The sequence below is a fragment of the Falco naumanni genome, chromosome 10 (genome assembly GCF_017639655.2).
Source record: "Falco naumanni isolate bFalNau1 chromosome 10, bFalNau1.pat, whole genome shotgun sequence".
Taxonomy (NCBI): Eukaryota; Metazoa; Chordata; class Aves; order Falconiformes; family Falconidae; genus Falco; species Falco naumanni.
The window spans coordinates 8761283-8788283 of record NC_054063.1 but is presented as its reverse complement, the minus strand read 5'-3'; the positions used below and the strand labels follow the sequence as shown (position 1 = coordinate 8788283).

At 35.8% G+C, this 27001-nt stretch overlaps 1 protein-coding gene across 5 annotated transcripts in view; it reads left to right on the top strand.

The window, feature by feature from the left end:
• SBF2 (SET binding factor 2) overlaps positions 1-27001 on the top strand; it is a 254668-nt gene that overhangs the window by 44018 nt on the left and 183649 nt on the right. For 4 of the 5 annotated variants that reach the window (XM_040608415.1, XM_040608414.1, XM_040608413.1 and 1 more), the window contains exon 2: positions 1687-1775. In XM_040608415.1, coding sequence (XP_040464349.1) covers positions 1687-1775 — 89 coding nt within the window. The remainder of the gene's footprint in view (positions 1-1686; positions 1776-27001) is intronic. The other variant, XM_040608411.1, reaches the window with a different exon arrangement.

Below are 27001 nucleotides of genomic sequence, written 5' to 3'. Positions count from 1 at the left end.
TTAATGTTTAATCTCAAACTTTTGTAATATGCCTTTAGAGAAAGGGTGATCCACTTTACTGTGGTGGGTCAGCATAGATTGTTTAAAATATCTATTAATAGTTTTAATGGTTGCAAATTTCAACTTTGCCATTTAGGAAGCTTAATGTATAGTCTAATGAAAACTAGTTTCCTAAGTGGTTTTTTTTGTTTATTTTAAATGAAACTTCTATCCATGCTGACAGTGATACCAGCTTGCTTCCTTATCTGTATTTCTCATCCATGATCCACTTGATGGGAAACGGAATGCAAATACAGTGGTAGTCCGGGGCTGTGTGTGCGCTGCTTGGTCAGTTTGAATGGATGCTGCCTTGCAGAAGAAGTAGCTGTTTGGCTCTGCTGCTTTTCCTGTCTCTTCAAAGTAAAGAACAGTAGTTTGGGCCTCTCATCTCGACCTGGCAATTGACTTGCAAGCATGTGTGTGTTTTGTGTCTGTGTACCTCTGAAATTATATTAGAATCGAGACAGAAATTGCTAAAGTGAAGATGGGTGGGTAATGTTATCACAGAAATCTTGTTTTCTTGGGTTTAAAATGTGTATAGAAGGGTAGAGAGGTCTTTGAGCTACGTGTGAAATACTTGGCCATGTTAAAACAGTTTCCTTCAGAAATCAGAACAATATTAATTTTTCAATTTGTTTGGTATATTTGTAAGGTAAATAAAACGGAGAATTTTCTTTCTTCTGTAGGAAAAGGCAAGATTTGTTCAAGTGGAAAGATCGTTCTTCCCAATATTGTGCCATACTTTAAATGTAAAAAATAGAAGTTGAAGGCTATTGATTGCATGCTTTATGTTGTGCAGTGGCTCAGTTCAAAATGGTTCTAGCTTTTGGCATTCCTTCAGGGTAGTAATGATTAATGTAAAAACTGAGACACTATATTGTAGTGTATGCCTGAGCTAAAATTCAGTAAAAAAATAAAAAAAAATATGATTTTTTTTTCAAGGTTGACTCCAGGACTTCAGCAGGTGAAGAACAAAATTCATGTTTGTATGTGCATTCCTGTACCATTTAGGATGACAGGATGCTACAGTTATATATTTGTGGTGTTTCTGAAGGGCTTCCTATCTATAGCACTGTGGCTTTAAAAAAGGGAGGGTATATATAAAAAAAAAAGACAGTTGCATCAGATAAGTTATGGGAAATTTGCAGATTTTCTGTACACTTTTGATAGAAAATCACTGGTGATTCGTCCAAGGAAACCAACTAGAAGTACTGGCAAGGAACTAGTGTATTCTGGGTAAATCATGCAGATTTTTAAATTATAGGCCTCTTTTTGAAGACTACCTGTTGACAAATGTTTGACTTCTTTTTTGAATATCACATTATCCATTATATTAGTTTTTAATTTGCTACTGTTTGCAGAGAAAGACTAGAATTACCAATAATCATCTGTCACTTTGAAAACATGCATGACAGGCATAGGCTGGATGCCGTTTGCAGCTTCATTTCATGTAGTGACTCCTTGTGTTACTACTGGAGAATATTAAGATTGCATTTATTACGTGACTTGCAAGACACATTTGAGGTGGCTGTTCTGCCTCTTGAGGTGAAACATTTCCTAATATTGGGTATACTCTGAAAATATTCTCATTTATGGTGATCTAAATTCCACCAATTTGCCTTTAAGTAATTGAATTTTATCTTTCAGCAGGTCCAGCAGAAGGTTTGGGAAAAATAATACAAAGATTTCCTCAGAAAGACTGGGAAGACACTCCTTTTCCACAGGGAATAGAGTTGGTAAGTTTGCATTACACTTTGTAATTTTTAGAATTTGTTTCACATACAATTGGAAGATATGTCTGCCTTCATACAATAATCTGTATTATCTAGCCCAACAGGGAATGGATAGAAATTACATGAGTAGAGAGGGTAGATAATGGCTTTAACAATAAAAACTTTGGCTAACAGAAGGTAATTTATTTTGGTCTGTACCACTTAGTAGATAGTCCTAGAATACAGAAAAAGTCTGGTGCAAATTTAGAAATAGTGTATTTTAAATAAATGTTTGTTTGTAAGTTTATCATTGACTTTACCCAGTGTTCTGTCCTTGACAGATGGCATAATGGGTGCTTACAAAAATGGCACACTAAACAAGACTTGTGTACAGTGATCTATTTTAAATACCTTTTCTGAGAGCTCACTGAGTGCCACTTCTTTACCTTCCTTGGTCTCATATTGTGAGATGCAATGAAAAGTTATATCTTACTCATTAACTATTCATTCATTAACTCATTCATTAAACATATGGCTCTAAAAATCCCACAGAGATGAAATACTGTGGTCATACTCTGCAAATTAGATTCTGAGAAGTCAGAGTGAAACTCTTACTGCCATGAACTTAGGAACTTCTGGGATGGGTTGAGCTAGAGAAGGAGATGGTCTGTAGGAAGTGTTGCAATACAAGTCTTTGTACTGTGGGACAAAATCAGCTGCAGAGGACAAAGACAGTGACTCTTCACTGAATTTATTGCACAGATGTAACAAACATAGTGAGCCTTTACCAGTATGATATCTTTCATCCAGTGCTTCTCTCACTTGCTGAGTCATAACATGCCATTGGCCATGTGTTGTCTTCTCCAGTGAAAGAGAGGGGAGGGGATCTTGGTGTTTACTGCTTGCTCTCTGGTGTAGCAGAGGTTTATGTTGTTCACTGTGAGCTGGTGTACGCGACTGGTTGCACGTTTTCTTCAGCAGTGTGGTTTTAGTTTCTTCATAGTCAAACATAAGCCTTACGTTTTGGGGGGATGTCATGCATTAATTACTGGTGTAAGCATTATTTCTGATACACGTGACGGATAGTCACAGTGTTTGTGGTACACTTGCATAATACTATGTTTGGCAATATAGTGCTGTGCTGAAACAATGGAAGCTCCTGCTTTCTCTGAAGTGTTTCTACTACTGTTTCAACATTATACCTCTCTGTATAGCAATTGTTGTTTGCTCTAGCTGGTAATTCTCTACTTAATACATGCCTAGCCAGCATGTGCTTCATGACTGCTGAGTTCAGATAAGTGGCTTTTTTATATAGTACACACAGTTGCAGTTCATTAGAAGAGAAATAAACTTTGATGCCAAGGCTTAGGGGTGTTTTCTTCATTTAACCACTGCCTTTGGGTTGAACTAGGTGGTTTGATCTTGCCTTAACTGCAAGAGTTCAAGTAATACTAAGGTTTATTTTGTCATACAAATCTTCCTTACCTATTTCAAAAAAAGTAATGTGTCTGACTTTTAAAATAAATGAGCACAGCTTCTCTTAAAGCAGTGAAACTTAAGTGATATATCAGTACCCAAATGTTGTTTCCCATTTAAGTTTAATTGTAGGATGTTAGCACTACCAGAAATAAGTTCCTAAAGGAAGATTTTTTTTTTCTTGACTAAATAAAACATTATTTCTGTATCAGTTATCAAATGACTCACTAGACAAAGCCATTAAGGCTTTAAACTTTCCAAGTGAATTGAAATTTGATGACTTAAAATTTAAGGACATTTTTTCAGCCAGTTGGCAGAATTAGGCAAATTTTGATTTGCTTTCCAAACATGGAAAATTAATTTTAATTAATGAAGATTGAGGAGTTAGAGATATTGCGAAGATCAAGTACTTAAGTAAATCTAAATCACTCATGAAAGTCAGTTTCTTGCAGGACATTTTTTCCCCAAGGTTTTGGATGAGTGTAACATGACTCAACATTAATTCATGGAAAAGGAAGAGGAAAAGCTGTGTTACTATTTTCTGTTTCTTAAGGGCAGCTTTAACATCATTGGGAGGCTAACAGACCAGCCTTGGGGGGAAAAAAAAGGAGAAAGAGGGTAAGAATAGGAAAGTTGACATAAATGTATGTGAGACTGAGGGTGGTAATATTTATGAGTAGTTTGAGTTGAAATCCTCTGTAGTGTACTTCCTTGCCTTTAAGTGGAAAAGATCTTTATGGAATTACATGGTTTCTCTGAAATGGAAAAAAAAGCAGTGGTTGTTACCTGAAAAGCATGTTAAGCTTGCTTTGATGTGTTTTCATGGAGGAAAAAAAGGCCAAAACTTTTCATGCCTAGTGATAGGATTGAAGGGAGACTTGAATTTTGAGTATTCTCTTCTGTCAAAGTTAGTTCTTCTGCCTTGAATCATAGATGACATCTGTTGATTTTTGGTGAAGATCTCTGCCCTGCTTCCTGTCAGTGCCTCCCCCTGTGCGCTGCCCCCTCCCTTCAGAAAGCAAATTATTTACCTGTGAATTTGGACTTATTTTTTATTTATAAGAGTATTTTTTTTTTTTTTTGCCAAATACTATAGGTTGAACCAGATAGTTTGTCTTGGCATCTATGTGATCTAATTTCTTTTTCCCATTCATGTTGTTAATGGCATTTTACAAAACAAGACTGGGGGAAATACTGGAAAAGACCCATGCCCACCCCATACCCCAAGGTTTAAATGCCTGTTTGGATTCCTTGTGATCTCCATAGCATGTAGAGAGGCTGTTAGTCAAAGGTCCAGCCAAAAACTAATAGACAAAATTCACTGAGACTTTTGTGGAACGCTCTTATCTTTCCCCAACCCTGCATGTATCCCCACCCTTCCAGGCTTGAATTTGTGTGCTCAGTGTGGAGAGCAGAGTTGTGGAGGTAATTTTTAAGTTAAATGATGAAAACCTTGCAAACTGTGTATTACATTGTGTTGAGCCTAGTTTTGAAAAATGGGCTAACATGGAAAGAACTGTTCCTAATGGACCTGCCCTTGGCTGAGTGAAAGGGATCATTTAGAGAACTACTTATCAAGGAAAGGTAAAGATGAAGACCTGATTTCAACTTTTGTTTTTAGCCTTGACTGTAGTTTTGTTGACGCAGATATATAGAGAATTGGGTCATTATAAAATGTAATTGCAGTTTAAACTTCACTGAAGAGTGTTTTACTTGATGTATATATATTCTGTATTAAGAGTTACTTAAACTGTTTCTATTTTTATGTGCATAGCATGTTAGCTATGTTCTGGTCTTGTTTAACGCATATGAATTATGGGATAAACACATTGTCCAGAATTTGACAGAAATATACTTTCTGAAGTTTTACTGAGGTGTTTTAATTTGTCTTTCTAAATAGATTGTGTGTCTTCTGGTTGTCACTGGTAAGTGAGCAAAGCCATGAGTCTCTGGGGAAAGATACTGTCAGTAGGTCTTGGCCAGTGTATCTTCTTAGAGCTTCCACTTGTCTGCATCTCATCAAATTATGTAAAGAGATTTTTCTTAATTTTACACTGTTTGCATTTGCCATTTCTCTAATGGCTTCACAGCTTTTAACTTTCTATATTCAGTCATAAATAGAACAAACTTCGATAAGTGAGCCACCTGAAAATTGCTGTGAAACACACCTGAAGTTTTTTGTCATGGATTATTGATAATTACAGTAGCTAGTAAGAGGCCTTAATACTTTTTTACCATTTGATGAGTTGTGTGATAGAACTGAGAATAAGGTATGATATTTGTTAATGTTATATATCATACATATTGACTGTTACTTCAAGAGCAATAAGATGCTCTTGAATTTGTGGAACCTTTTGTGGGCTGTTCAAAAGGATTATAGGAAACATTTTTATATAATTTCAGCTTAGAATCTGAGCATCTTCCCTTAACTGATATAGCAGTCAATATGCAGTTTACTGACAAGTACAAGTCAAGGTGAGTTTATTTAAGTTTCATGGAAGTAAGCTGACTTTGAGGAATAAAGAGAGATTTATATTCATTCTTCATAAAGTATTTGGTTCAAACAAGCATTTAATTCATTGCTTTTCAAAAGAATGCAGTTAGAACACACCAGTCTGATAGCTGCTCCCCGTGATACTTTACCTGAACATGTTTGGGTATCCTTTGCCATAGTCTGTCTGTTTCAGAGAAGTTATTTCAACTTTACACAGATAACCCTTTAAAATCAGCTGACTTATAGAGCAGTTTAAAATTAGGATAATGAAACTTCTTGTTCTCGCTTGTAGAAAGAATCCTTGAGAGAGTATGTTGGCTGAATGAATTAGCTTTATATTTCTGCATAGTTTTCTTATGTAAAATCCAGTTTTCTGCTGCATGCCTTTCTAGACATCATAATTAGTTATACATCAAAGGAGGAAGCTTTGGTATGTAATGTTACACTGTAAACTCAGTTTTGTCCCAGGGCTAAATTAGCTAAACCAGGTGTCATCTGTATTACTCAGTGTTTGGAGGCTAATGGTAATTAGGCCAATGAAAGTCATACCTAGAAATAGATACGTTGTCTTAAGTTTAAACTGGTTATGATGTGTTTGTGCAGTTTGTGAATAGCAGGGAAGAAAATTTCCCACTATAACTGGTGGTGGTGGTAGTAGTAGTGTCATGAATTAGTAACTTGCAAGTATGTGCAAGTATGGAAATGAACATACCTTTCTAGACAAGCTAATCGCCTTTCAAATTAATTACTTTAAAAAATGTAAATTGTGAAAACTGTTACTTAATACAGTTCTTTGAAGACAGCTTACACGTATTATGATACTAAGAGGAATACTTCAGAAGAAAGGCTGTATGTGTCCCTTTGAGGTCTGGTAGGATGCCTGCCTCCTCCTAGAGGAGAAGCTGGTGTGGCTGGGATAAGTACATTACTCCTTTGTTTAGAGCATTATCTTTGCTGTAGATCTTAGTATTTCTGCACCCTTGAGCAGCTTCAGATGCATACTTTTTAATAAATGTGTAGTACAGCTTTTATGAAATACTGGATTCAACTTTCAAATTCCAACTAACCTGAGATCTGGAAAAAAAATAATATGAGAGTAGGGAATGGTGTTTCTGTATTTTCAAAGTATATCTGTATTTTGACTAACGTAGTAGAACTCAGTCTTTTGACAAAACCAACTTAGTAGTCCTGTACGTGTTTCTGCTTCATGAAGACATGCATAACTTAGGAGTAACAGCTATACCTCTGAGATCTGAAGTGAATATACATTGCTGCTGGAGCTTTGCAGTTGGGTTGGGGAGAAGAAAGCTATCACCACCACGCCCCCACCCCCCCCCACCCCCCCAAAATCGTAACTAATTTGTCTGGAGAGTTGCATTGAAAAACAGAATTTCTACCACTCAAGTGGAGGCATTTTAAGATAAGCCAGATTTTCAAGTGGTGAACTCCTGCTAAACTTTTGGAGATTCCTGATGCAGAGTTTTTGAAAATTGTTACACATGTTGTCAGAAGTAATACTTTTAAAAATCAAGTGGCTAATCACTTGGTGTTATTTTTGTTTTGCCACTTTGGTGTAAAGCATCTTTTCGAGGAAAGATATCTGATGCTTGAATATTCTACTACTTACTTTAAATAAGATGTAAGAGACAGACTGGGTTGCAGATTAACCAGTTAAGGCCTGAGGTGATTAAAGTTTTAAGGGTGTTAACGTGTAAATGCTTCAGTCATACCTAGCTGATCTGTAAGCCAATTTTTCTGCAACATTAATGCTTTCAAAGACCTGAATAAAGGGTTGACTGCTGCATCCATTTAACTTTCAGTGCACTTGGTCAGCTGAATTTTGTTTTTTGTGAGGTTTTTTCCTTTTTCCCATCAAACATTTTTTACCTCTCAAGAGTCATTACATATGTAATTATTCAATTAACAACTCCACGACAGAGCTCAATGTAGCATTTAGAAATGCATTGTGCTGTTCTTTCATTCTCATTATGTTGCAGTACAAGTGCTTTCAGCAGTTAGTAGAAAACACAATAGCAAAAGTACAGCGAACTTTTTTATGGGAGTGGTATTATGGACTCAGTTCATGTTCCTTTAACTTGTCTATATTAGCATCCAGTGGAAATCTTAGAGTGCCATAAATGTGGTGTGTTTTACAGGAATGTTTCTGCTGTAAAATAGTTATATTCTGGTTTTGGAAACCCACGGCTTTTACTGAGTGGACTTTAGCTCCTGGATTTTGTAGATTAGTGAGGTAAAATAATTTAATATTGAAATCTAAGGACTTGCAAGTAGTCTTTTTGTAGCAAAATGTGGTCTTAGTTGACTAAATACTGTGAAAGGGTACAATTAATGTTTTATCCGTGTTTTGATTTGTTTTCAATTGGGAAAAAAAAAACCACTTTATAATACAGTCAACATTTTTGGTAAAAATGGTAAAATATTGAAGTGACACTGGTTCAGAATTTCACCTCTGTAATTTTTCCATGGAGATTATTAAAAATATAGTGTATTGAAGTAACCCTTTTTATAACTATCAAGGTGTTTTACAATACCACCCCCTCCAAAGATATTGAAGTTAAATTCTTTTCAAATATTTTGGAGGAGAAAGCCATTTTTGTAAGTTCTCTTAAGAAGTGTGGAGGTTTTTAGAATCATAGAATGATTTGGGTTGGTTTTCTTCATTCTTGGTATATGTCATCTCCACAAATAATACTTTACTGCATAAGATGGTCTTTTCGACCTAAGCTTGGTGGGTGAATCGGTATTTGTATTACCTCTTCAGATTTTTCTCCTTTTCTTTAAAAATTAGAGGATAGGCTGCAACATGGACATTTCTGTTAAGTCTCTGGTTGTGGGATTTTTGCGTAACAGGCAGAGGAGACTGAGAGCCGCAGTTAAGTGGTGATGTTGTAACATCTACAAAACTCTGTGAGTGTCTTGGTATTTTCAGCTTATAACTAATAGCTTTGTCTGTGAGAAGTGTCCTGGAGACCCTGCTTTTTCTGAAGGTTCTGAAATTTTGATTATTAAATGTTTATTCATGTTCTTTAAAAAAAAGTAAGTGCTGTACCTTCTGAGTTTACAGCATTGTGTTGGTGTTTTCTCAAATACACAGCAAAAGAGATGTATTTGTGTGCACTGTAACAACCAGATCTGTTGTTACACAAAACTACGATTTTCCATTTTTTTCTTGTGCAATGTGCCGTTTGTCCTTGTCTAAGTTAACAGTATACAAAGTGTCAGCATCTCTCCATCCTTTTTCTCGGCAAAGTAGTGTTGTGCATCTTCAGCTAAGCATGAATCAAAGAAGTTTAGCTTTTGAAAAAAGGTAAGCCTTGTTCAGGTATGGCAAGAGATTAGAAGTGAGAGGACTCCAGGTAAATAAAAGGAAGAGAATAAACTGTTCTCCTTGTCCTTTAACAATAAGGTGAGTAACAGTGAATGGATTCTGTAGCAAAGAATATTTGGTGTAAACAGTAAGAAATGTTCAAATAGATGAAACTTACACTGCTTAGAATGAAACTTCTTGAGCAGTATTATTTATTTTTAATGTTAGATGCCTAAAGGAACAGCTTGTGTGATGCTAATAATATGGCGTGAAAAGGGGAACAGCTTGGATAGTTTCCTGAGATTAGTTTTAGATTTGTTAATTGGAAAAGCTAAAGCTTTTGCTCTCTCTGTCTGTTGGTTTGTATCTCTGCAGAGAGAGGTGGTAGTAACTCACTGGGAAGATACCAAACTGAGACATCAGAGTGGTGGTGAATGAAAGACATCTGTGTGTTACCATGAGAGATGAGATTTGGTCTTTAAGTACGATTGTCAGGTGCTTGTCCTTGCTGTTAATTACAGCAAGCCTTTTCATAAAAGTTCTTTATGTCACTGTTGGATCAGGTTCCTGTAACTACCAGAGAGGAAGAGAGAAAATTAAACTTGGATGAGTGTAACAATCCAGTAAGGCATTGAAGTACCTGAGAATCGCTTACCGATTTGTTGTTTAAAAGATCTGTGTTTTGTTTCAGCTTATTATTACAGATAATTGTTTGTCAGCCTTCTGTAAGAACCTAGAACTTTTTTTACACTTTGAAGGACTGTAATTTAGGTAGGTTTTCTGGGGGGGTTTTGTTTCTTTGGTTTGTTTTTTCCATGTGTGCAGGGAACTGAGAATTTATGCGGTTTTGGAGAGAGCCAGAAAGCAAGACTGTTGTCTGTTGAATTTAAAACTATATATCCAGTTGTCACAAAGCTATCCTTTCTAGGGTTGTTGAAGGAGCAGAAAGGCAGATAATGTGCATCTAATCAAACACAGTCTATTGGGCTGAATACAAGATTGTGAAATTTGAACTGGGTCATTGAATGTGTTCTGGGAATCCAGAAATAATTTATCTGTGAAGCTGATTCTTACAACTATAAATCAGTTTGGAATGTTTCTAATAGTTCAGGAAAACAGACTAATGGAAAATAAAGGCTATTTCATGTTTTTCTGAACAAATTTATTAATGGTTTGTGTTTTGTTAAAGCTGATACTTTTCATGCTAAGAATTTCCAATCAGTAGTACTTGTAAATCATGATATTCCCCCAACCCCCCAATTTGACTGGCTTTTAAATTTGTAGTCTTTATGTAATTTTGTTACATTTGATGCAGGTTTCTTCTGCTGCGATAAATAATCTCAGTGGTTTTAAAGCTTGACGCCTTAAACTTGAAAAATTTTGTGATACCTTTATGCGGTATAAGTGCTTATTCATAACAGGCAATAAAAGGTGTATCCTAGTTGTGTTCATTAAAAAAAAAAGAGAGAGATAAAAAGAACAGTAAGAAGTATTAAAATGACCCTTCAGTTTTGCATATTCTGTGTACTGCAGCTCATTGTATCAGCCCTTGTACTACCCAACTGGAAGCCAAACGGAAACATCAGTGCAGAGACTTTTTGCTGTTTCTGATTTGTATAACTCCTGGGTATCCTTTGTGGACTCCGTACAGGGCAGAGCAACTGTGTACTCTAAAAATGCACCTGGCACGAACACCTATGTAAGCTTGGGGAGAAGGTGTCTAATTTCAGTGGGTCAGTGTCTGACTGAGACTGTGCTGTGCAGAGTCCTAGGGAAAGAACTTGGAGGCTTATTTCCAGTTTTTTTCAAAAGCAAGCAACATGTTGGCCTCAAGCACCATCACTCACTTAAGTGTCATAAGGAGTTGAATTTATAAATCCTGAGGTTGGGATGTGGTTTGTTTGTTTATAAAGCAAAGACTACATAGGGCATGTTGATGCTGTCTTTTGACTAATTGCATGGAATTGGCAAAACCACTTTCAGATAGATCAGTTTTTATTGTACAACCTTTTTAGACTTTTGTCTGTTTCCTAATAACATATAGCATATTTTTTCTTTTATATAAAACCTGGTGTTTGTATATGGAAAAAGGAAAAGTTTATGAATGAATTTGCAGGTTAGAAGATATAAAAGGGAGCTAAGATACTTAGATGGCACTCTTCTTCCTGTATTCTTCTTTAATAATGTGGTCTTTAATAATTTGTGATACGGTTCTGATATCCTGATTTTAGTAAGGATTTGGTAAATGACTGAGAATTTTAATGAAGAAACCTCCTTATTTCAAGTAAAAGTCATTAGTGATTTTATGAAGTTTGCTTTTGATCACAGTAAAATAAAAGAATAAAGAAATAATATATGTTTATATGCAGAATACAATTTGTATTAAGAGGAAGAAGAAAAATATAAATATTTTCAGATCTGTTTTGTAAGTGCTTATTTTAAGCTAGTCACTGATGAAGAATTTTTGTCTTTGAACATTCTCCTGAGCAGGGATCTGCCATAAACTTTGCTGCTTATAAGGAATTCTGAGTATGGAACGTCTGTTGTGGCACCAGTAATTTTGTAAGCAGTTTACCTGGTCTTTTCCTAGCAAAACCTTTTCTTCTTTTTCTGGCTTCATTGCTTTGTGGATGTCAGAAATAAACTGATGCAGGCCAAAACTTTTAGAACTGGCAAATTTCTAAGATGAGAATGTTAATGATGAAGTCTGATCTGAGAAGTGTTATAACCTTAGTTAACAGGGCTAAGAGAGACTTTTTTCTGGTATGTTTAGTTGCTGTGTCTTTATGATTTTCAAGGATGTTCTGTCAGGTTATCAATTGAACAGGTGTTTTTATTTAGCTGTAATGGACACTGGGCTAAACTAAAAAGGAATTTTATTTCTTTATTAGCATTAGAGTAATAAATTAAGCATTTGAACTGGCTTCTAGTGTGGGTCTCTGAAGCTCCAACTTTCACAAATTTGGAGATAAGGCAGTTCGGGCTTTAGTTGTGGTTAATGCTACTTGTACAATGATCTTTTTACTGTTTGTAGTGCTTTCTCAGCCTGCAACTCATTAAATCTGAACTGCAGAGTGAACCTAGGCAAAGGGAAATAACACTGATACCCAAATCTTCTTTTGAATGGCTTTTGGAACTTATTTTAAGAGCTTCCCTAACAAGATATCACAAATCTTGCAGGACTTAAGGGAAGTTGAGAAGAAGGACATGATGTCTCCCATCACTTTCTGTACAAGGGCCCATATTCCAACTGTGTTTTGTGTTGATACAACTGTTACTAGATTTTTCAATTTATGTATCTTTTGGTTTCTTTCTTAGTTTGTTTCTTTTAAGTACTGTTTCTGCTTGAGGATAAAGAGAAAATAGGTAGACTTTGAAACATTACCTGCACTCTGCATGTTTGCCTAAGACAAAAATTTTGCAGTACCTGTCTCCATTTTGTCTGACTTAAACGAGAAAAAAAATAAAAAAAAAAAAAAAAAAAAGAAGAAACTCCCTCCATATTAAAAGCATAAACTTAATCATTATGTCATGGTCCTGAGGTGGATTCTTCCTGTCCCCATCTGTTCGGATTTATGTATCTAACTAAGGTACTACTGATGTTTTTGAATAAACTTTTCCATCTAGATTTTGTCATATGGGTGTCCCCAAACACTTGCTCATCTTTTCCTTGCACTGGCTGGTTCCTTAACCTTCATGAGAAACAGCCTTTTATATGTCAACAAAAGGAGATATGGAAACCAGATCACGCTCAGATACAGAACAGGTTTTCACTTATCCTGAAGTCAGGAATGTCTTTGTTTTGTTTGGTTTTTTTTGAAAGTGTATACGTTCTGACTTAAATCTCTGCCAAGTTACTTGAACTAAAGCAACCAGTATATACATAGAATTAGAAATAAAATGATTTTAACGTAATGAATAATGTGCAATAACACCCCTCACCCCCAAATAAAATGATCTGCTGTTTTACTGAGTTGCTAATATTCCTGTTGTCATTCCACAATAAATTGCAGGGAATTTCATAAAAGAACTGGCTTTAACTTTGTTTCCCCTCCCCCACCCCCATCTCCATTTATTCAGGACTTGACGTTTTAGCCCTTTACCTGAGTAAAGGCAGTTAAACCCAAATCCATTCTAGTGTGCCGCTAAAAGAAAGTGGTGGGACAAGGTCAGATTATGTAATTACTTTGTGTAGATTGATGCAGTACATTACACTGGATTATAATCAAACTAATACACTTTTAGTATTGAAAGTGACCAATGCAGTTATGATTTTCGTGCTTTAAGTTAGGCTTACCTGTGAGCTAAGAGTGCAGAAAACATTATTTTATTCTAAAAAATACAAATAAATACAGAGTTTTGGTCCAAGAGAGAATATCTGCTTCTGTAACTTGCTGAAAAATCTATGTTATAATATAGTATTTTAAAAACAAGTGATACTCCCTTTCTGTCAATGGCATACACAAAATCAACCTCACTTCATTTTTAACTGTATTGTTTCCTTTTCCACATGTGGGCAAGAGAGGTGTTCATTAAAATCATGGCTTATAAGCTTAGAATGAAGAATGAATTAGATTTAATATCAAAATAGTGGGTTAAGAAGTGGGTACTAAAGTTACAGTGTGCATTTGTGACCTCAGTATTTTTGACATTCTTCGAATACCACATTTGTCTAGTTCTCGGCATCACCTCATGATTATTTGCTATAACTGCATACCAGAAAAGCTTATTTCACAATGATTTTTCTTCATTCTAGCCCAGTAATATACTTGTAGAGACTTGTTGGCATTTGCAATTTTTAAGATTTGTTTTTGGACCATTTTCATATCTGTTTTATGTCTTGTATATTGAATTTGATCTCCTTCTCCCAAAGAATAGAAGAATTAGCGAGACCTCTTAAAAAAGTGGGTGAAGAGTATGCTCTCCCCCCAGCCTCCCCACCCCCAATTTAGATATTTTGCTCATATGACCAATGTGCATTAGCAGCAGCAACCTCTATGTGAGTAGCTTTTCGGAATCCACAGTGACATATCAAATTTGCACCAAGTAACAGAAATCGCTTGGGCAGATCACTTACTGGTTTTGGTTATGGCTGAATCATTTATATAAGCATGTCTTCAAAGTGTTCTATTTTGAAATTCAAAGTTTGTTTCCTGTTCCACTTTGATCACTAGTATTACTTAAAAGGATGTGTTTTAGTCATTCCATGTCTGAATGTCTTTCATCTAAAAGATTAGCAGCATTTCCAACTGTGTAGTTGGAAAACTGTTTGGGAATATTGTAATAAATGAACATCTACAATTTTTTTTTATTGTTTTTGGGTAATACAATAGTGAAAACTTCACATGAATTGGGAAACTGTTTCCAGTTTATTTAACCAAGGAGATAGTAAATGAATGGAAATTCATTAAATAACAATCATTTTGTCAAGTTTGATCAGGCTTGAAAGATTGTTGATGTTACTTTTTTGTAATAGTAAGCCTCAGCTGAAGAAAATAAGTAGTTATTTTGAGGATGTCTGAGAAAGCTTATTGCAGTAATTCCGTGGAATCATGTGCAATTAATAAATGTTAAAATACATTTCAGTTGGGTTTAAGATGAAGGCATATTGGTGTTAAATTTTGTTGATTCTGGCTACCACAATCATTCATTTGTATTTTGTGTGGTAAAGGCTGGGTAGATAGTATTCAGTTAAGTGTTCAATAATGCGTTTTCCAAAATGTTTCCGTTTACTTCCAAGGTGAACAGTGTATTATTAAGGAAAATATAATTATACGTCAGATTTTTGTGCTGATTTTGGCTTTAGTCTGCAAGTAGTTTAGTGTTGTTGTGGAAGAGTTCAGCTAAAACCACTTAACTTCTCAGTCCCTGAGTTCAGACTGTGCATTAATAGAGGTAACCAGAGTTGGGTTAGTTTTATTAAACCATTTCTTGGGTTGTTAAAATGGAAAGGCATAAGCAGTTTGACTGAAAAACCCTAAGAATCTATTTAAAGGTTTTAGCTGCACCTTGTCTTTCAAAACTCACCATTGAGCTTGCAAGAGCACTTCAAAATTCCAGAAAACAAGAGATCCTTTCTACTGGCTTTCTTTTTAAATCTGTTTTTGTAGGAACCGCGAGTGCACTTATTGACACAAGTATTTTTTAACAGTCTGTATTTTTAATTTGATGATGATGACAAAAATTTTTTTAGAAATGGTTTACCTGAGCAGGAATATTCGGTGGCATGTTTTATGGCTTTTTTGATGAAAGATTTTGAGATTATCAGCCACTAAATAGACATCTTTTGTAAGTATCCTAATTTCATTTGTTACATGCATAGATGTCATCTATACTGAAGCATTTTAGGGTGTGTAATATGGGATAATAATGACATACTTCTCGTATTATTAAGGTGTGTCATTATTACAGCATATGCACACCCTTTTATGTCTTATTGCTTAAATATGATAGTGCCTATAAGCTTTCCTTTTTAAGTATTAATTCACTGTGATGAGTTAGGTAACAGCTTATTTATGTACATTATTTTACCTATTATGGATGATACCTTACTTGTGGGTTGCAAAAGCAATACTGCAGTGAAAACCTTAATTAAATTAGGGTTGAATTTAATAGTGGTTTCTGAAGTGTGTTCAGAGAAGGGAATTTAATGACTTCTGTCTCTTCAGATTATCAATTTTAAGTGTGTCAGAAAACATACCTTTTCAGTTTTAGTTTTGTAGTATTTTGGCTTGCATTGAATGAACTAAGAATGGAGTGGTCTTAATGCAATCATTCAGTATTTTGTTTTAATATGAGTTACCCCCTTCCTCAGGTTTTTATTGTTTGGGAGGGTGAAGTTGTTCTCTGTGCCAGCCCTGACCCACAGTGAAAGGAGAAAGCAAACTACCTAACTTAAGATTCAATCTAGACGTGCATAAGCAAGATTGCAAAGTGAATGTACGTATTTCAGACCCTAGTAAAAGAGAGTGCAGGTAAGATGAATGCTTTCTACCAAGACAGCTTTAGGATGACTTGCTGTTTAAATGTCAACCTAGTGGCTAAAAGCTGACCACGTTATCTGCAAAGTGGTATTCTTGTTAGTCTGTGTGTTACCTTCCACTTCTCTAAAGTATCTGCTTTACTGCTGTGGGTATCATATGAATTTTGGAAGGCTATGTTTTAAACATTAGTTTTAGCAGTGCAACAGATAAATAGGTTTAGATCTATTAATTCTGCTACAACTAGAAATATTATGCTATTGATATTTTAGTTACTCCATGGTCGTGCAAGGTTTATGGGAAGATACTGAAAGCTAAGCCTTGGCTTCCTGAGGTTCTTGTGGTAATCACATTGAATAGTAATGGGAATATTGATACACAAGGTCAGAATACATGTTGATTGAGCTTATTATTGATCCTGTTCGTAAGTATGTAGATGTCTATTCTGTTCCTGTCCTAGAGCATATTTTTTCCAAGATGAAGAAACCCCTCAGATAAAATCTGGACTTGTTCAGAAGCTGTTTCAAGCCTCTGGATACTGTTGTTTTCCTCTGTGACTTTTAGTTTAAATGTCTATTTTTTGTACAGTAATGACCAAAAATGGCAAGTCTTGACAGTATGTGTGTACCTCCCAGTTCCTTTCCTAATAATATTGAGCATTTGAAAAATTTTTTTCCCTATGGGTACTACATGTTGAAGGGAAACATGTTTCAAGTTCTTTTTCCTGGGTGTTAACACTGTAGTCTGTTACTGCATGAGCATCTTCAGGATTATTTTTTTTCTTTCCTTAAGTGCTTTAGTTTCCATTTCTCACTTAGGAATCATGTGATTCTTGTTACCCAATTTCTTGGTATTGTGAGACCCTTTCATGTACTATCACAAAAGATTTTATTATTGACTGTTCCAAATATTTATCTTCCATAGACCTGACCAATTCACTGTTGACCTTTTTTGATATGTTCAGAAATTGTGTGTAGAAAACAAAACAAAAAACTTGAAGTCAATTAGTTGCTACTACACACGCATAGATCCCAGCAGCGATCTTTGTGAGTATTGTTTCTAATCTGCCTCCATTGGGGAAAACTAACTATTTATTCCTACTTGTAAAAATCTGTTACTAGTTCAGAAGAGAACTGTTATCCTATACCACGGCAGTTTAGTTTAATTGAGATTTTCTAGTGAATGTTCTTGCTGAAAGAGATTTTTTGAAAAGTTAACTATATTGTTGCATTGAGTACCTCCATTTGCTTTTAAGAGCTGTTAATACAGATGAGTCATGAACTTGCTTAGCGAAGCCTTTCTGATTCTTTTCCAGATAATAGATAAATTACATTTATTTATAAATTTTATATATTTATAATAAATTTTATTTATCTGTAGAGTTACTAGTTCTGTAATGACATTTTCTACAAGTTTGCTACGTTTAGAGCAAAAATTCTGAATAAGTTCAATGCTTTTTAAAAACAGATTAAACATTTGCCTATGTTCCAAGAACCTGTTATGGACTCCAGGGGTAGAAAGTGAAACCCACTATTCATAGTGCTCTTGGAATAATTCTCTCTGTTCCCTCTGGATTGATACTTTCATTTTCATTTTCTGAAATAGCCTATATTTTCCGCTCCAAAATGCAGTTTTGTTCTGGGAACTTCCCCAGGCATCTCTCAAGGGAACAATAATGTAGAGAAGTCTTACTGTTTTTTTTTTTTTTGAGATCTTGATTAGTCTTCTGAGTGATCATTTTACCTTTTGTCCTCATTTTATCTGTTGTCATAACGAGTTTTTACAAGCTTTATACTTCTGATGTGTTTTGAAATGTATTTTAGTAGTCACTTTTATTCTTTAGTTTATTGGTAGTTAGACATTTAACTTGTTGGAGTTTATGCACACATTTCCTTAACCCGGAAAAGACTTTTTTTTCCTTTTTTGATGGTTAATTATATTGTTTTAAAAAAGTAATTATGGCTACTGTGTGATATTAGGAAAATAAGTTTTCCTGAAAATACTTAAGAGTATCAGTTTCCCAAGAATAGGGTTCCATGTGCATTTTGTGACATGCCCTGTGACCTCAACAGACTTCAGCTTCATCACCGCTTTAGGAACAGTGGAGTCTGTGAGGTTTGTCACACTGATGTCCAACAAATAAATTGCTCCAGGTTCTTGCTGCGATCAGTTATATTCCCACTCCCCTGCCTTTAGAGCCTGCTTTTCTTTACAGGCTGGGTTCATTACTACTGTGGGGGTGTTTTTCGTTGAAAGAGGTTCAAGGCCTCTGGTGTATAGGTCCTGTCTTAGAGTAATGCTCTCCTAACGTGAGACTTCGCTGTGCTGAGAAAGAAACAGGCTTGAAGTGGGACTGTTTCCTGTGGCCTAGTTGGCCCAGCCTGGTCTGACTGGCCTGCTGCTTTCCTGGCAGAGAAACAGCTGCATCACATTCAGAGGAGCAGTGCCTGGCCATAGCTCATCCAGGGGACTGGGAGGGCCGCCTCGTAGCCTGGGAGGTACAGGAGGAAGAGGGAAAACAAAACGGTTATTCTGGATGATGATCTTTCGGCTCTTCCGTACTTACTGACAATTTTCTCTTAACTTCGCTTTTGATAGTTGATGCAGGAACACAAACTAAAAAGATGTTGAAAAGTTAAAAAGAAGCTAAGTTTTAATGAGTCTTACCAAGCAGGGGCTTTGACTCTGAAATTTCCAACTGAGTTGCCAAGTGTGTGCCTTCATGAAAGCCTGCGGCCAGCCCACTTGTGTTCATTTAGAATAGGCCTCTGGAGCTTGTGGTGCTTGTCACTGCTTGAATTTTCCTCAGTAGGAACAGTTTTGAAATTCCGATACCAAACCTCCTGTTTGTGATTATCATTACTCTTTGAAATAAATTTGTGCATGTTTTCACTGCATAGTGTATATTTATACTATGTTTATATTTTCTTCCTGAAAAATCATGTACCTCTCCGGAAAATACCTAGGGTGATGAAAACTGGATGTTGAATTTTTCTTGCTCAGATGAGTATTTCAGGTATTTTAGTAAAGATCTCTTCAGCAGAGAAGTATTGAAGAGATTTTCATACCACAGTGGTGGTAAACTTGAGTGCTTGTCTTAGAATTTGTTCATGCATCCTCATTGGGCTGCAGCTGTGCCATTGGACGTGGTTACAGCCTAGTCTACCTGTAACTCTTTCATGAGTTCCTTGAACTGCAGGCCAGCCGTACTGTCATACTCTAAACTGGCAGATGTCAGAAAGCTTGCTTGTTGATTTGCTTTATTTTTAGTGAGAAATTCCTAGTAAGAGCAGTCCAAATCTCAAAGTGTAGATCTAGTTTAAATTATGAAACACTTGAATCTGTATTACTTAGCTCAGTGTTAAGTATTTATATGTGGAATACATTAAAAGAACTCATAGTTCTTAGTTGGCAGTTCTAACATGTCTTTCAGCCAGTAGGATTTTCCTTCTGTGTTGTCTTTAAAAATAAATACATAAAGAGATCCAAACAGTACATTTTTTACTTTGTGTGCACAAATCGTTTAGTTAGTAAAAATATTGGAAGTGGCCCTTGAACATTCTGTATGACGTCCTGGGGGTGGGGGGGTTGGAGGGGAAACCCCTACAAGAGGTATATCCAAAAAAACCTAGTGCATTAAAGGACAAGAATGTGTGTGTGTTTTATATCTTCCTGCAGTTGACCGCAGTGTCAGAGGCGGTATGTGTTAAATTGTCCTTATCGAGTCCATTTCGTCCCTCTGTGAGAGTCAATATTGAAGAAAGCGAACCATTCAGGTCAGTCACCTTCACTGGGGAACCTGAAGCAATTCCTCAGGTGCTTGTCCCACTAGGAAGGAGGGTGAGCTAAAGGCACTCTTCTTTGAGTCGTGACCAAAGTGGGTAGTGCTGATAGCTAGGAAATTTATTAGTCCTAATTTTCACTTGATCTTACACTTGTGGACTTCACTGTGGTGTGAAAACAAAAAGATTTTACTCAAGAGCTGTAGCGGTATTGTGGCGCAGAAGTACTGATGTGGCTTGTTAGGGGTTTTATGTTTGGTTTGTTTTGGTTTTTAAGATTTCAGGCTCTTACTTATTTCACTGCCACATCCCATAAATTTTGCACAAGATTGCAATTTACATGCAGTGTTTTCTATTACAGTAAACATTATTAATAACCTCATCTAGAAATATTTTAAATACTTGAGGTTGTGAAACTAATCCTTGGAACATCATGGGTCATAATTAGAGTTGAGTTTAGTCAGTGTGACTGAATGAATATTTGTATAAATATATGTAAAATGAAAATCTAATATGATTTTTCCCATATTGGTCATATTTTAGAATTTCTGGGTAGTGAAAGAGAGGGTGACTTTGAGAGTTCTGTTGTGGCTTTTAAAATACATGTAAATAAGTACTTGCATACTTCAAATGGAAACAGCATAAATGCATGCATGAAGTGCCATTTCCTATTTTTGTCTTAGATATACTGGCTATCACAGTATATTTAATGAATACAATAATGTATTCACTTTTTAGGAATACAGTAGCTAATCTTTTAATTTTTTTTTTCTTATTTGGAATTAAAATAACTTGGTTCTTAAATTCTGTTTAAGGTAAAAATTTGTGTAATACTTTGTTTGGGGCAGGAGGGAGAAGCTTGTTAAAGGTTGTTAAACACTGATGTACATTTCCATAAGTCTTTGTGGATAAGCATGGATAAAAATTGGACAGAATATTTTTATTTTTTTTTCCTTTTACTTGGCAGTATTTTCTTCTAAGGGTTTTTTCTTTTACTAATAATACTATTTTTATTTTACAAAAACAAAACTCTGCTGTCTCTGGAAACAATTATTTTAGATGAGACATTAGAATTATGCATAAATATGAACAATTCAGTTTTTTCTTAACTAGTGACACTTGATAATTTATTCCGTATGTATTTTGAAGAGTAAATTTACTTACTACATTTGAAGTGATAGTTTACTTTTTATGTAATTATTAACATTTGTTTTGCAAAATAGCCTAGTAGGCCTTATGGGAGCTAGTCATAAGGTCTGCTTGCACATTTTTGTATAGCATGTAGTGCAAACATGCATGAGTATATAATTTTGTCTTGTTGTGCCTTTTCTTTTTTTTTGGTGCTGGCATTAAAAGAATATATTTAGTCAGGTATTTACCATCTAAGGGTATTTTCATTATCTTATTTCAAGTATCTGGCCCTTGGTGCTCCAAAGTGTGTCTTCATTGAAGTGAATTGACATTTAAGAACTCCTTTGTTAGACTAACCAGTTGAAAGTTGGTTAGCATCACCATCATTTACCTGAAGAAACTAAAAGTATCTGGCTTCCAGCAGATACTGGAATCTGGTACTGGAAGGTATGTGAGTCAATACACTCAAGGGCCGAGCTGCCATCCATAGGAACCTGTACAGGCTGGAGGAATGAGCCAGTGGAAGTATTATGAAATTAGTAGAGGCAGAATGCAAAGCCTTGTGCTTGGGAGGGTAGAACCACCTGTAGTGTTTCAGGTTGAAGACTGACTGGCTAGGGAGCATCTCTGCCAAAAAGGACCTGGAGACCTTGCTAGACAGCAAGCTAAACATAAGCTGGCAGTGTGCCCTGGCAGCAAAGATGACCAACAGAATCCCAGCTTTCACCATAAGGAGAGTCAAGCACTGGAACAAGATGTCCAAGTGACTTTGCATGGCCTCCATTCTTGGAGGTTTTCAAGACTGACTTGGTAAATCCCTGAGAAATCTGGTGTGAATCCAGCATTTATCATATTTTGAGCAGAACGTTGGGCTATAGACCTCCTGAAGTGCCTTTCCAAGGACCTCCTGTGATCGGCACCATTTTGTGTGTCATACATGTGCAGAGATTGGTGATGAGAAGGAAGAACTGTGAAGTGAAGTCACATCTAAGTTAAAGCTGCATCCTGCCTTGTGACAGGTGGCTTTACTGAGTTACAGACTGTGTAAAGAGAAGAGAATCCTTGTAGAGTCAATACAGAGTAAAAGAAAATAGTACATCTCCCACTCTTGAGTTCTTCCTATTCTTGCAAGGTACAACATAGTCTTATGTTTCCATGTGTCTTGGGGAAAACCTTTGAGGTCAGAGGAAAGTTTATTAAAATAAAGGGTAAGTAAAGGAAAAAATGTTGCAGAAATCACTATCTGATATGAGTTCAAAATAGTCAGTTTGCAATATGATGCATTTATTTGCATTCAAATACCTTGCATTTCTTTTGATATTAACCTTTAATTCTTAATTTCTTGGCAGTCCATTTGTAATTTTTGGCTAAGCATTTTTCCATCATCTGTTACTGAAGCATATTTGCAGTTTTTACCTTTAGTGTAAAGTCTAGAGGAGTAGAAATAGGAAAATATCAGCTGCTAATTCTGCAGAGAGCCAAGGCTGACACGGATTTTTCCAAGAACTTGAGGGACTTCGTAGTTAGATAGTGATTCTCCATGTTGAAGCTTTTGAAGAGATTTCAGTTGATGTTTCCTTATGTTTGTCAGTTGTGGGTGTTTAGAGAAACAGTGGATGGTATTCTGAATAAAAGAAAATAATTATGTAATTTCTGGCACAGATGTGAACATTTAATTTTACAAAGCTGTCTTTCCTTGGATGTCATGTTCCTTTTGTGTAATACTTGGTGACAAATTTCATGGTAGTAGGTTTAACCTTGGAATTTCAGTGACTTGCTGGGGAAAAACTGTGTATTGGAAATGTATGTTATAATTCAGCTACGGAATTATTTCATAGAACTTGGAAAGTATTTTCTCACTGAGTCATAGAGTCCCACGGAGTAGGACTTTGCATTTGCCTTTGTTGAACATACTGAGGTTCCTGACACAGGCTGTTTCTGCAAGCTGAACAGGTCTCCTGCAGTAAGTTCTACCCCGCGGTCTATCAACTGCTCCTTCCCCACCCCATTTAGTATCATCTGCATTTCTGATGCAATGATATATAGGTATCAGATGGCTTAGCAGAAACAGGAACATAAAGTAGAATTCCAAAGAAAACAGTATCAACAGATCTATTGAGAAATGCAGATGTTTTAAATACGTTCTATATTTTAATAAGCTATTCACTGCACATATAAATACTATTCTATCTTAAACTTAGAGAAATGCAAATTATTATGAGTAAAACCTTCAATTTGCAATTGTGAACTGTTGATTTTTTTTATTTTATTTTTTTTGTAAAGGGCAAACCTGACTGGGGCTTCACCAGATAGTTATGCATGGAGGTATTTATCTGACAGAGAGTGCTTGACTTTTTAAACTCTTCTCATTGTTATAGTGCAGTCCCAGCTGTAATGTGGAATGCAGCACGAGCTTCCGGGAAGTACTCGAACACTGCTTTAAAAAAATGCCTAAATAGGAGTATCATCAGCTGGTGACTAAGGGTAACTGAGCTCAGCTTAGCAATTTGTTAATTCTTTTGTTTTCCTGTCCTGCAGTAAGAGGTAGTCTTGGCAGTGGGTGTTATGGTAAAGGAAAGGAAAGGTAAATGCTGCTCATAAAGCAGGAACTGCAGGAGGCTGTGTTTGTTTCTCTTACTTGTTTTGTAATGAAATCTGTTGTTTCAGTGAATAAGCAAGAGGCAATGACATGCAGAATTGCACGTTCTAGTGAGATACTGACCTGCCAAGATTCCTTTCATTTACAACATTTTCCAGAAAAAACTTTTGACCAGAAGCATCATGTTACTACTTAGTAAGCTCATCTTAGAACAAGAGAATCCAGCATTTCTGAAGCTACAGTTATAACATTTTAGTGTAAGAGGCTGGTGTGATTATAATCAGAAGGATTGCTTTGTTTATGTACTGTTGTACAATTCAGTATTTTACATGTTGTTTTAGTTACTGCACTATATACTACTTGTAGTTGCAGTATTTGCCAACATTGTAATTCAGTTTTAAAAATTTATTTCAATGACCTTTCATGTGAAAGGAGGTACCTATTATTTTTCTTTGCGCCTTGAGAGGGTTTTTTGCGCTGTTTTAGTGATGAGGCATTAGAGTTAGAATTCATTGCAGTTCATAGCCGTACTTTGCTGATGGTAAATCAAGCATTGATGTCTTAGTAGTAATGTTTTCATGACAGAAGAATTTATGGCTATGCATACTAGCTGCTTGCGTACTTCTAGTAATACACTTACTGCTTACATAGTTCTAGTAATTAAGAACACAAAATTCTGCAGGAAAGACATAATTACTACATGAAAATACACTGAGTGATTTAATAAGTACTGTACACGGTGGGCTTTAATTGCACAGGCGATTAGAACTCTGTGTGGAGAGTGAAATGGGCACTTTTTTCAAGAGACCATCTAAGTACATTCTTTATTATTAATAAAAAATTTGAAAGTACATAAAATCTTTCAAGTGTATGCACTGAAAGGATGGTAGAACTTACCAGAACAACTAATTAAACAGCAGACTTTTTTTTTTTTTTTTTTAATGCGAGATGAACAAGATGCCAAAGAAGAAAAAGTTAATGGTTTCACAAAAGAAAACTGTGCCTGGTGAATTTGTTCATGTTTGAGTGCACATTCAGAACTGGATCCAGCTGTACTGCAGATGGAGAGGCTGCTCAGGCCATGCAGCTGATTCCTTTATCTTGTGACCTGGAGTGTGTGACACATTGGATAAGGGATTCATTCCTCTCTCCTGCGTTCCATTTCAGTAAATCCTTCCATGCCTGTCACCTCATCCTAAGCACTTGTTTTTTTGTTTCTTTTTTTTTTTTTTTTTGTCGGTTCTGAAGTTATTTAGGGAAACCCCAGAAACAACGTACGCAGAAAGAAGGATGCATCCTGCTGACGTGCTCTTCCTTTTCCAGGAACTGACGTTCTCTTCACCTTGACTGACAAACACAAGGGATATTAAGTTTTTAATAGTTGTGTGAAATAAAATAAAAAGGGGGGATGGGGACTGCAGTATCTGAGAATTTGTTGAGTAACTTCAATTACAGTCGCAGATATTGTTTCATTTTGTAATTAGACTACTAGTTAAAAAATGCTGTTTTAAAAAACTGTAGCTTAGCTGAACAAAATACAGAAAAAAGTTCTTTGGGTTCCACAAAGGAAAACTATGCTGTGTTAATCTATTAATATTCTCAGATTGTATAAACCAAACAGTTGGATACAGCTGAAGTCACTGAGATAGTTTATTTGAAGATTCCAAGCCCTTTGCCAAACCCCTTCAAAATAGGTTGAGGAAATTACAAGGCAGGGGGCAGCCAGGAATCAGGTGGTGACCAAGAGAGCTGAAAGATAACAAAAGGTTGCCATAAGTGTTCACCACAGCAGAAGTGTTCCTTATTAGAGATTAGAATGTTTATATGCAATAAATATCAGAAATAGGATTAGCAAAATTGCAGCTATCAGAACTATTTTTATTTAGTTAGGATCAGAGAAAAAACCTTGGGGAATTTTGGGGGAGTCAGTTGGATGAATAGCATGATGGCAGATTAAATTCAATGATCATGAATGCAAGGGCATGCATATTGAAGGAAGTAATTTGAACTGTGCATAAGCTTTACTGTGTTATGAATTAATTTTACAAATTTAGAAGACGTCAGAGCGACAGAGCAAACAGAGTTGAAGACCTCTGTCTCAGTAAGCAACAGTAGTCAAAAAAACCCCTGAAGTTAATATGTGTTAAGAATAGCATTATGGAAATAAAACACATAAACCAGTAGTTCCACTGTTGCCTGGAACCACAGAAACAAGAAATTCGGGACTGATTACTAGCATGACAAGGTAGATGAAAAGCTTGTGGAGGGTGGAGGTGGGGGGTGTGTGTGTCTGTGAGATTTGAACATTTGAACCATTTTGCCTTGAGGAGTCGCTGAGACAGCACCACACCCCCCAGTAGCTACTCCTCTGCATAGTGCACAGCTGTTTGCAGGGGTTTATTATGGAGGGGAAGAATTCCCGTTAGATTTAAACAGGTTTTTTTTGGTAGATACATAAATGTAGACAGTAATAATGGCTCAAGAGAAAAAAAATTGAAAAGATTGCAACTTCTATGCTTGTGCAAGAAGTCCAACACCTAATCACTGACAGGTGGAAGAAGCATTTATTCCACTGCAACACACTCACTGGGCTGCTTCTTTCTAAGGTGGCTCTGAATCACTACTCAGATTTGAAATAAGAATGAGAAATAGCCAAATAGTTTCAAATTACAGTTTGCGTACCTTTTCCATCAAATCATCGTTCATTTCTTGAATGTTCTACAAAAAATACTACTTGAAAAGTTTGAAAATATGTTGTATATCTTTCCTCATCTTCTGGAACCTGGTCTACTGTTCTCTTGTGTAACAGAGAGATACTAGCAAGTCTGAAGACAAAAATTGGAAGCCATGTTAAATGCTCAGAAAAACATTTTTTGAATAAGACTAATTTTAAGATCCTGTGAAGTGCGTAGGAGAGTAACAAGTTCCTTCTTTTTACCAATAGATTCTTATATTTCCATTTTTATATAGGAAGCATTTACTGCGGTTGAAGGATTTGCAGGTTAGTGAACACAACCTTTTAGTTCTGCAGTAGTAGTTTTTCCCAAATCTTTTAACTCAGATAAATTTTGTGGATACAAATTCCATATGTAGGTTAATGTGTTTTTTGTTGTTTGTTTGTTTGTTTTAAAATTTAAAAACAAACAAAACCCCAGAACCAAACAAAAAACCCCACTAACTTTGTTAGAGCTCTGAAATGACTACTTTGGTTCAACAGATACTTCATCATGCCACTGATTATTTCTTTCCTACATAACTGTACAAAATATGAAGTCTTGCCACTTCAAAACTAATCTAATTGCTTGGGAAACAAGTTGTTACCCCAATTATTGGAGGATGATTGTCTATAGTACTGACAATTAATTGTCATTGTATGTCTCTTAACAGTATTTGCTGTACTTCTGTAACAGCTTGTATGGTTATATATTTGCAATGCAGTACTGTAATGCACTCAGGCTGG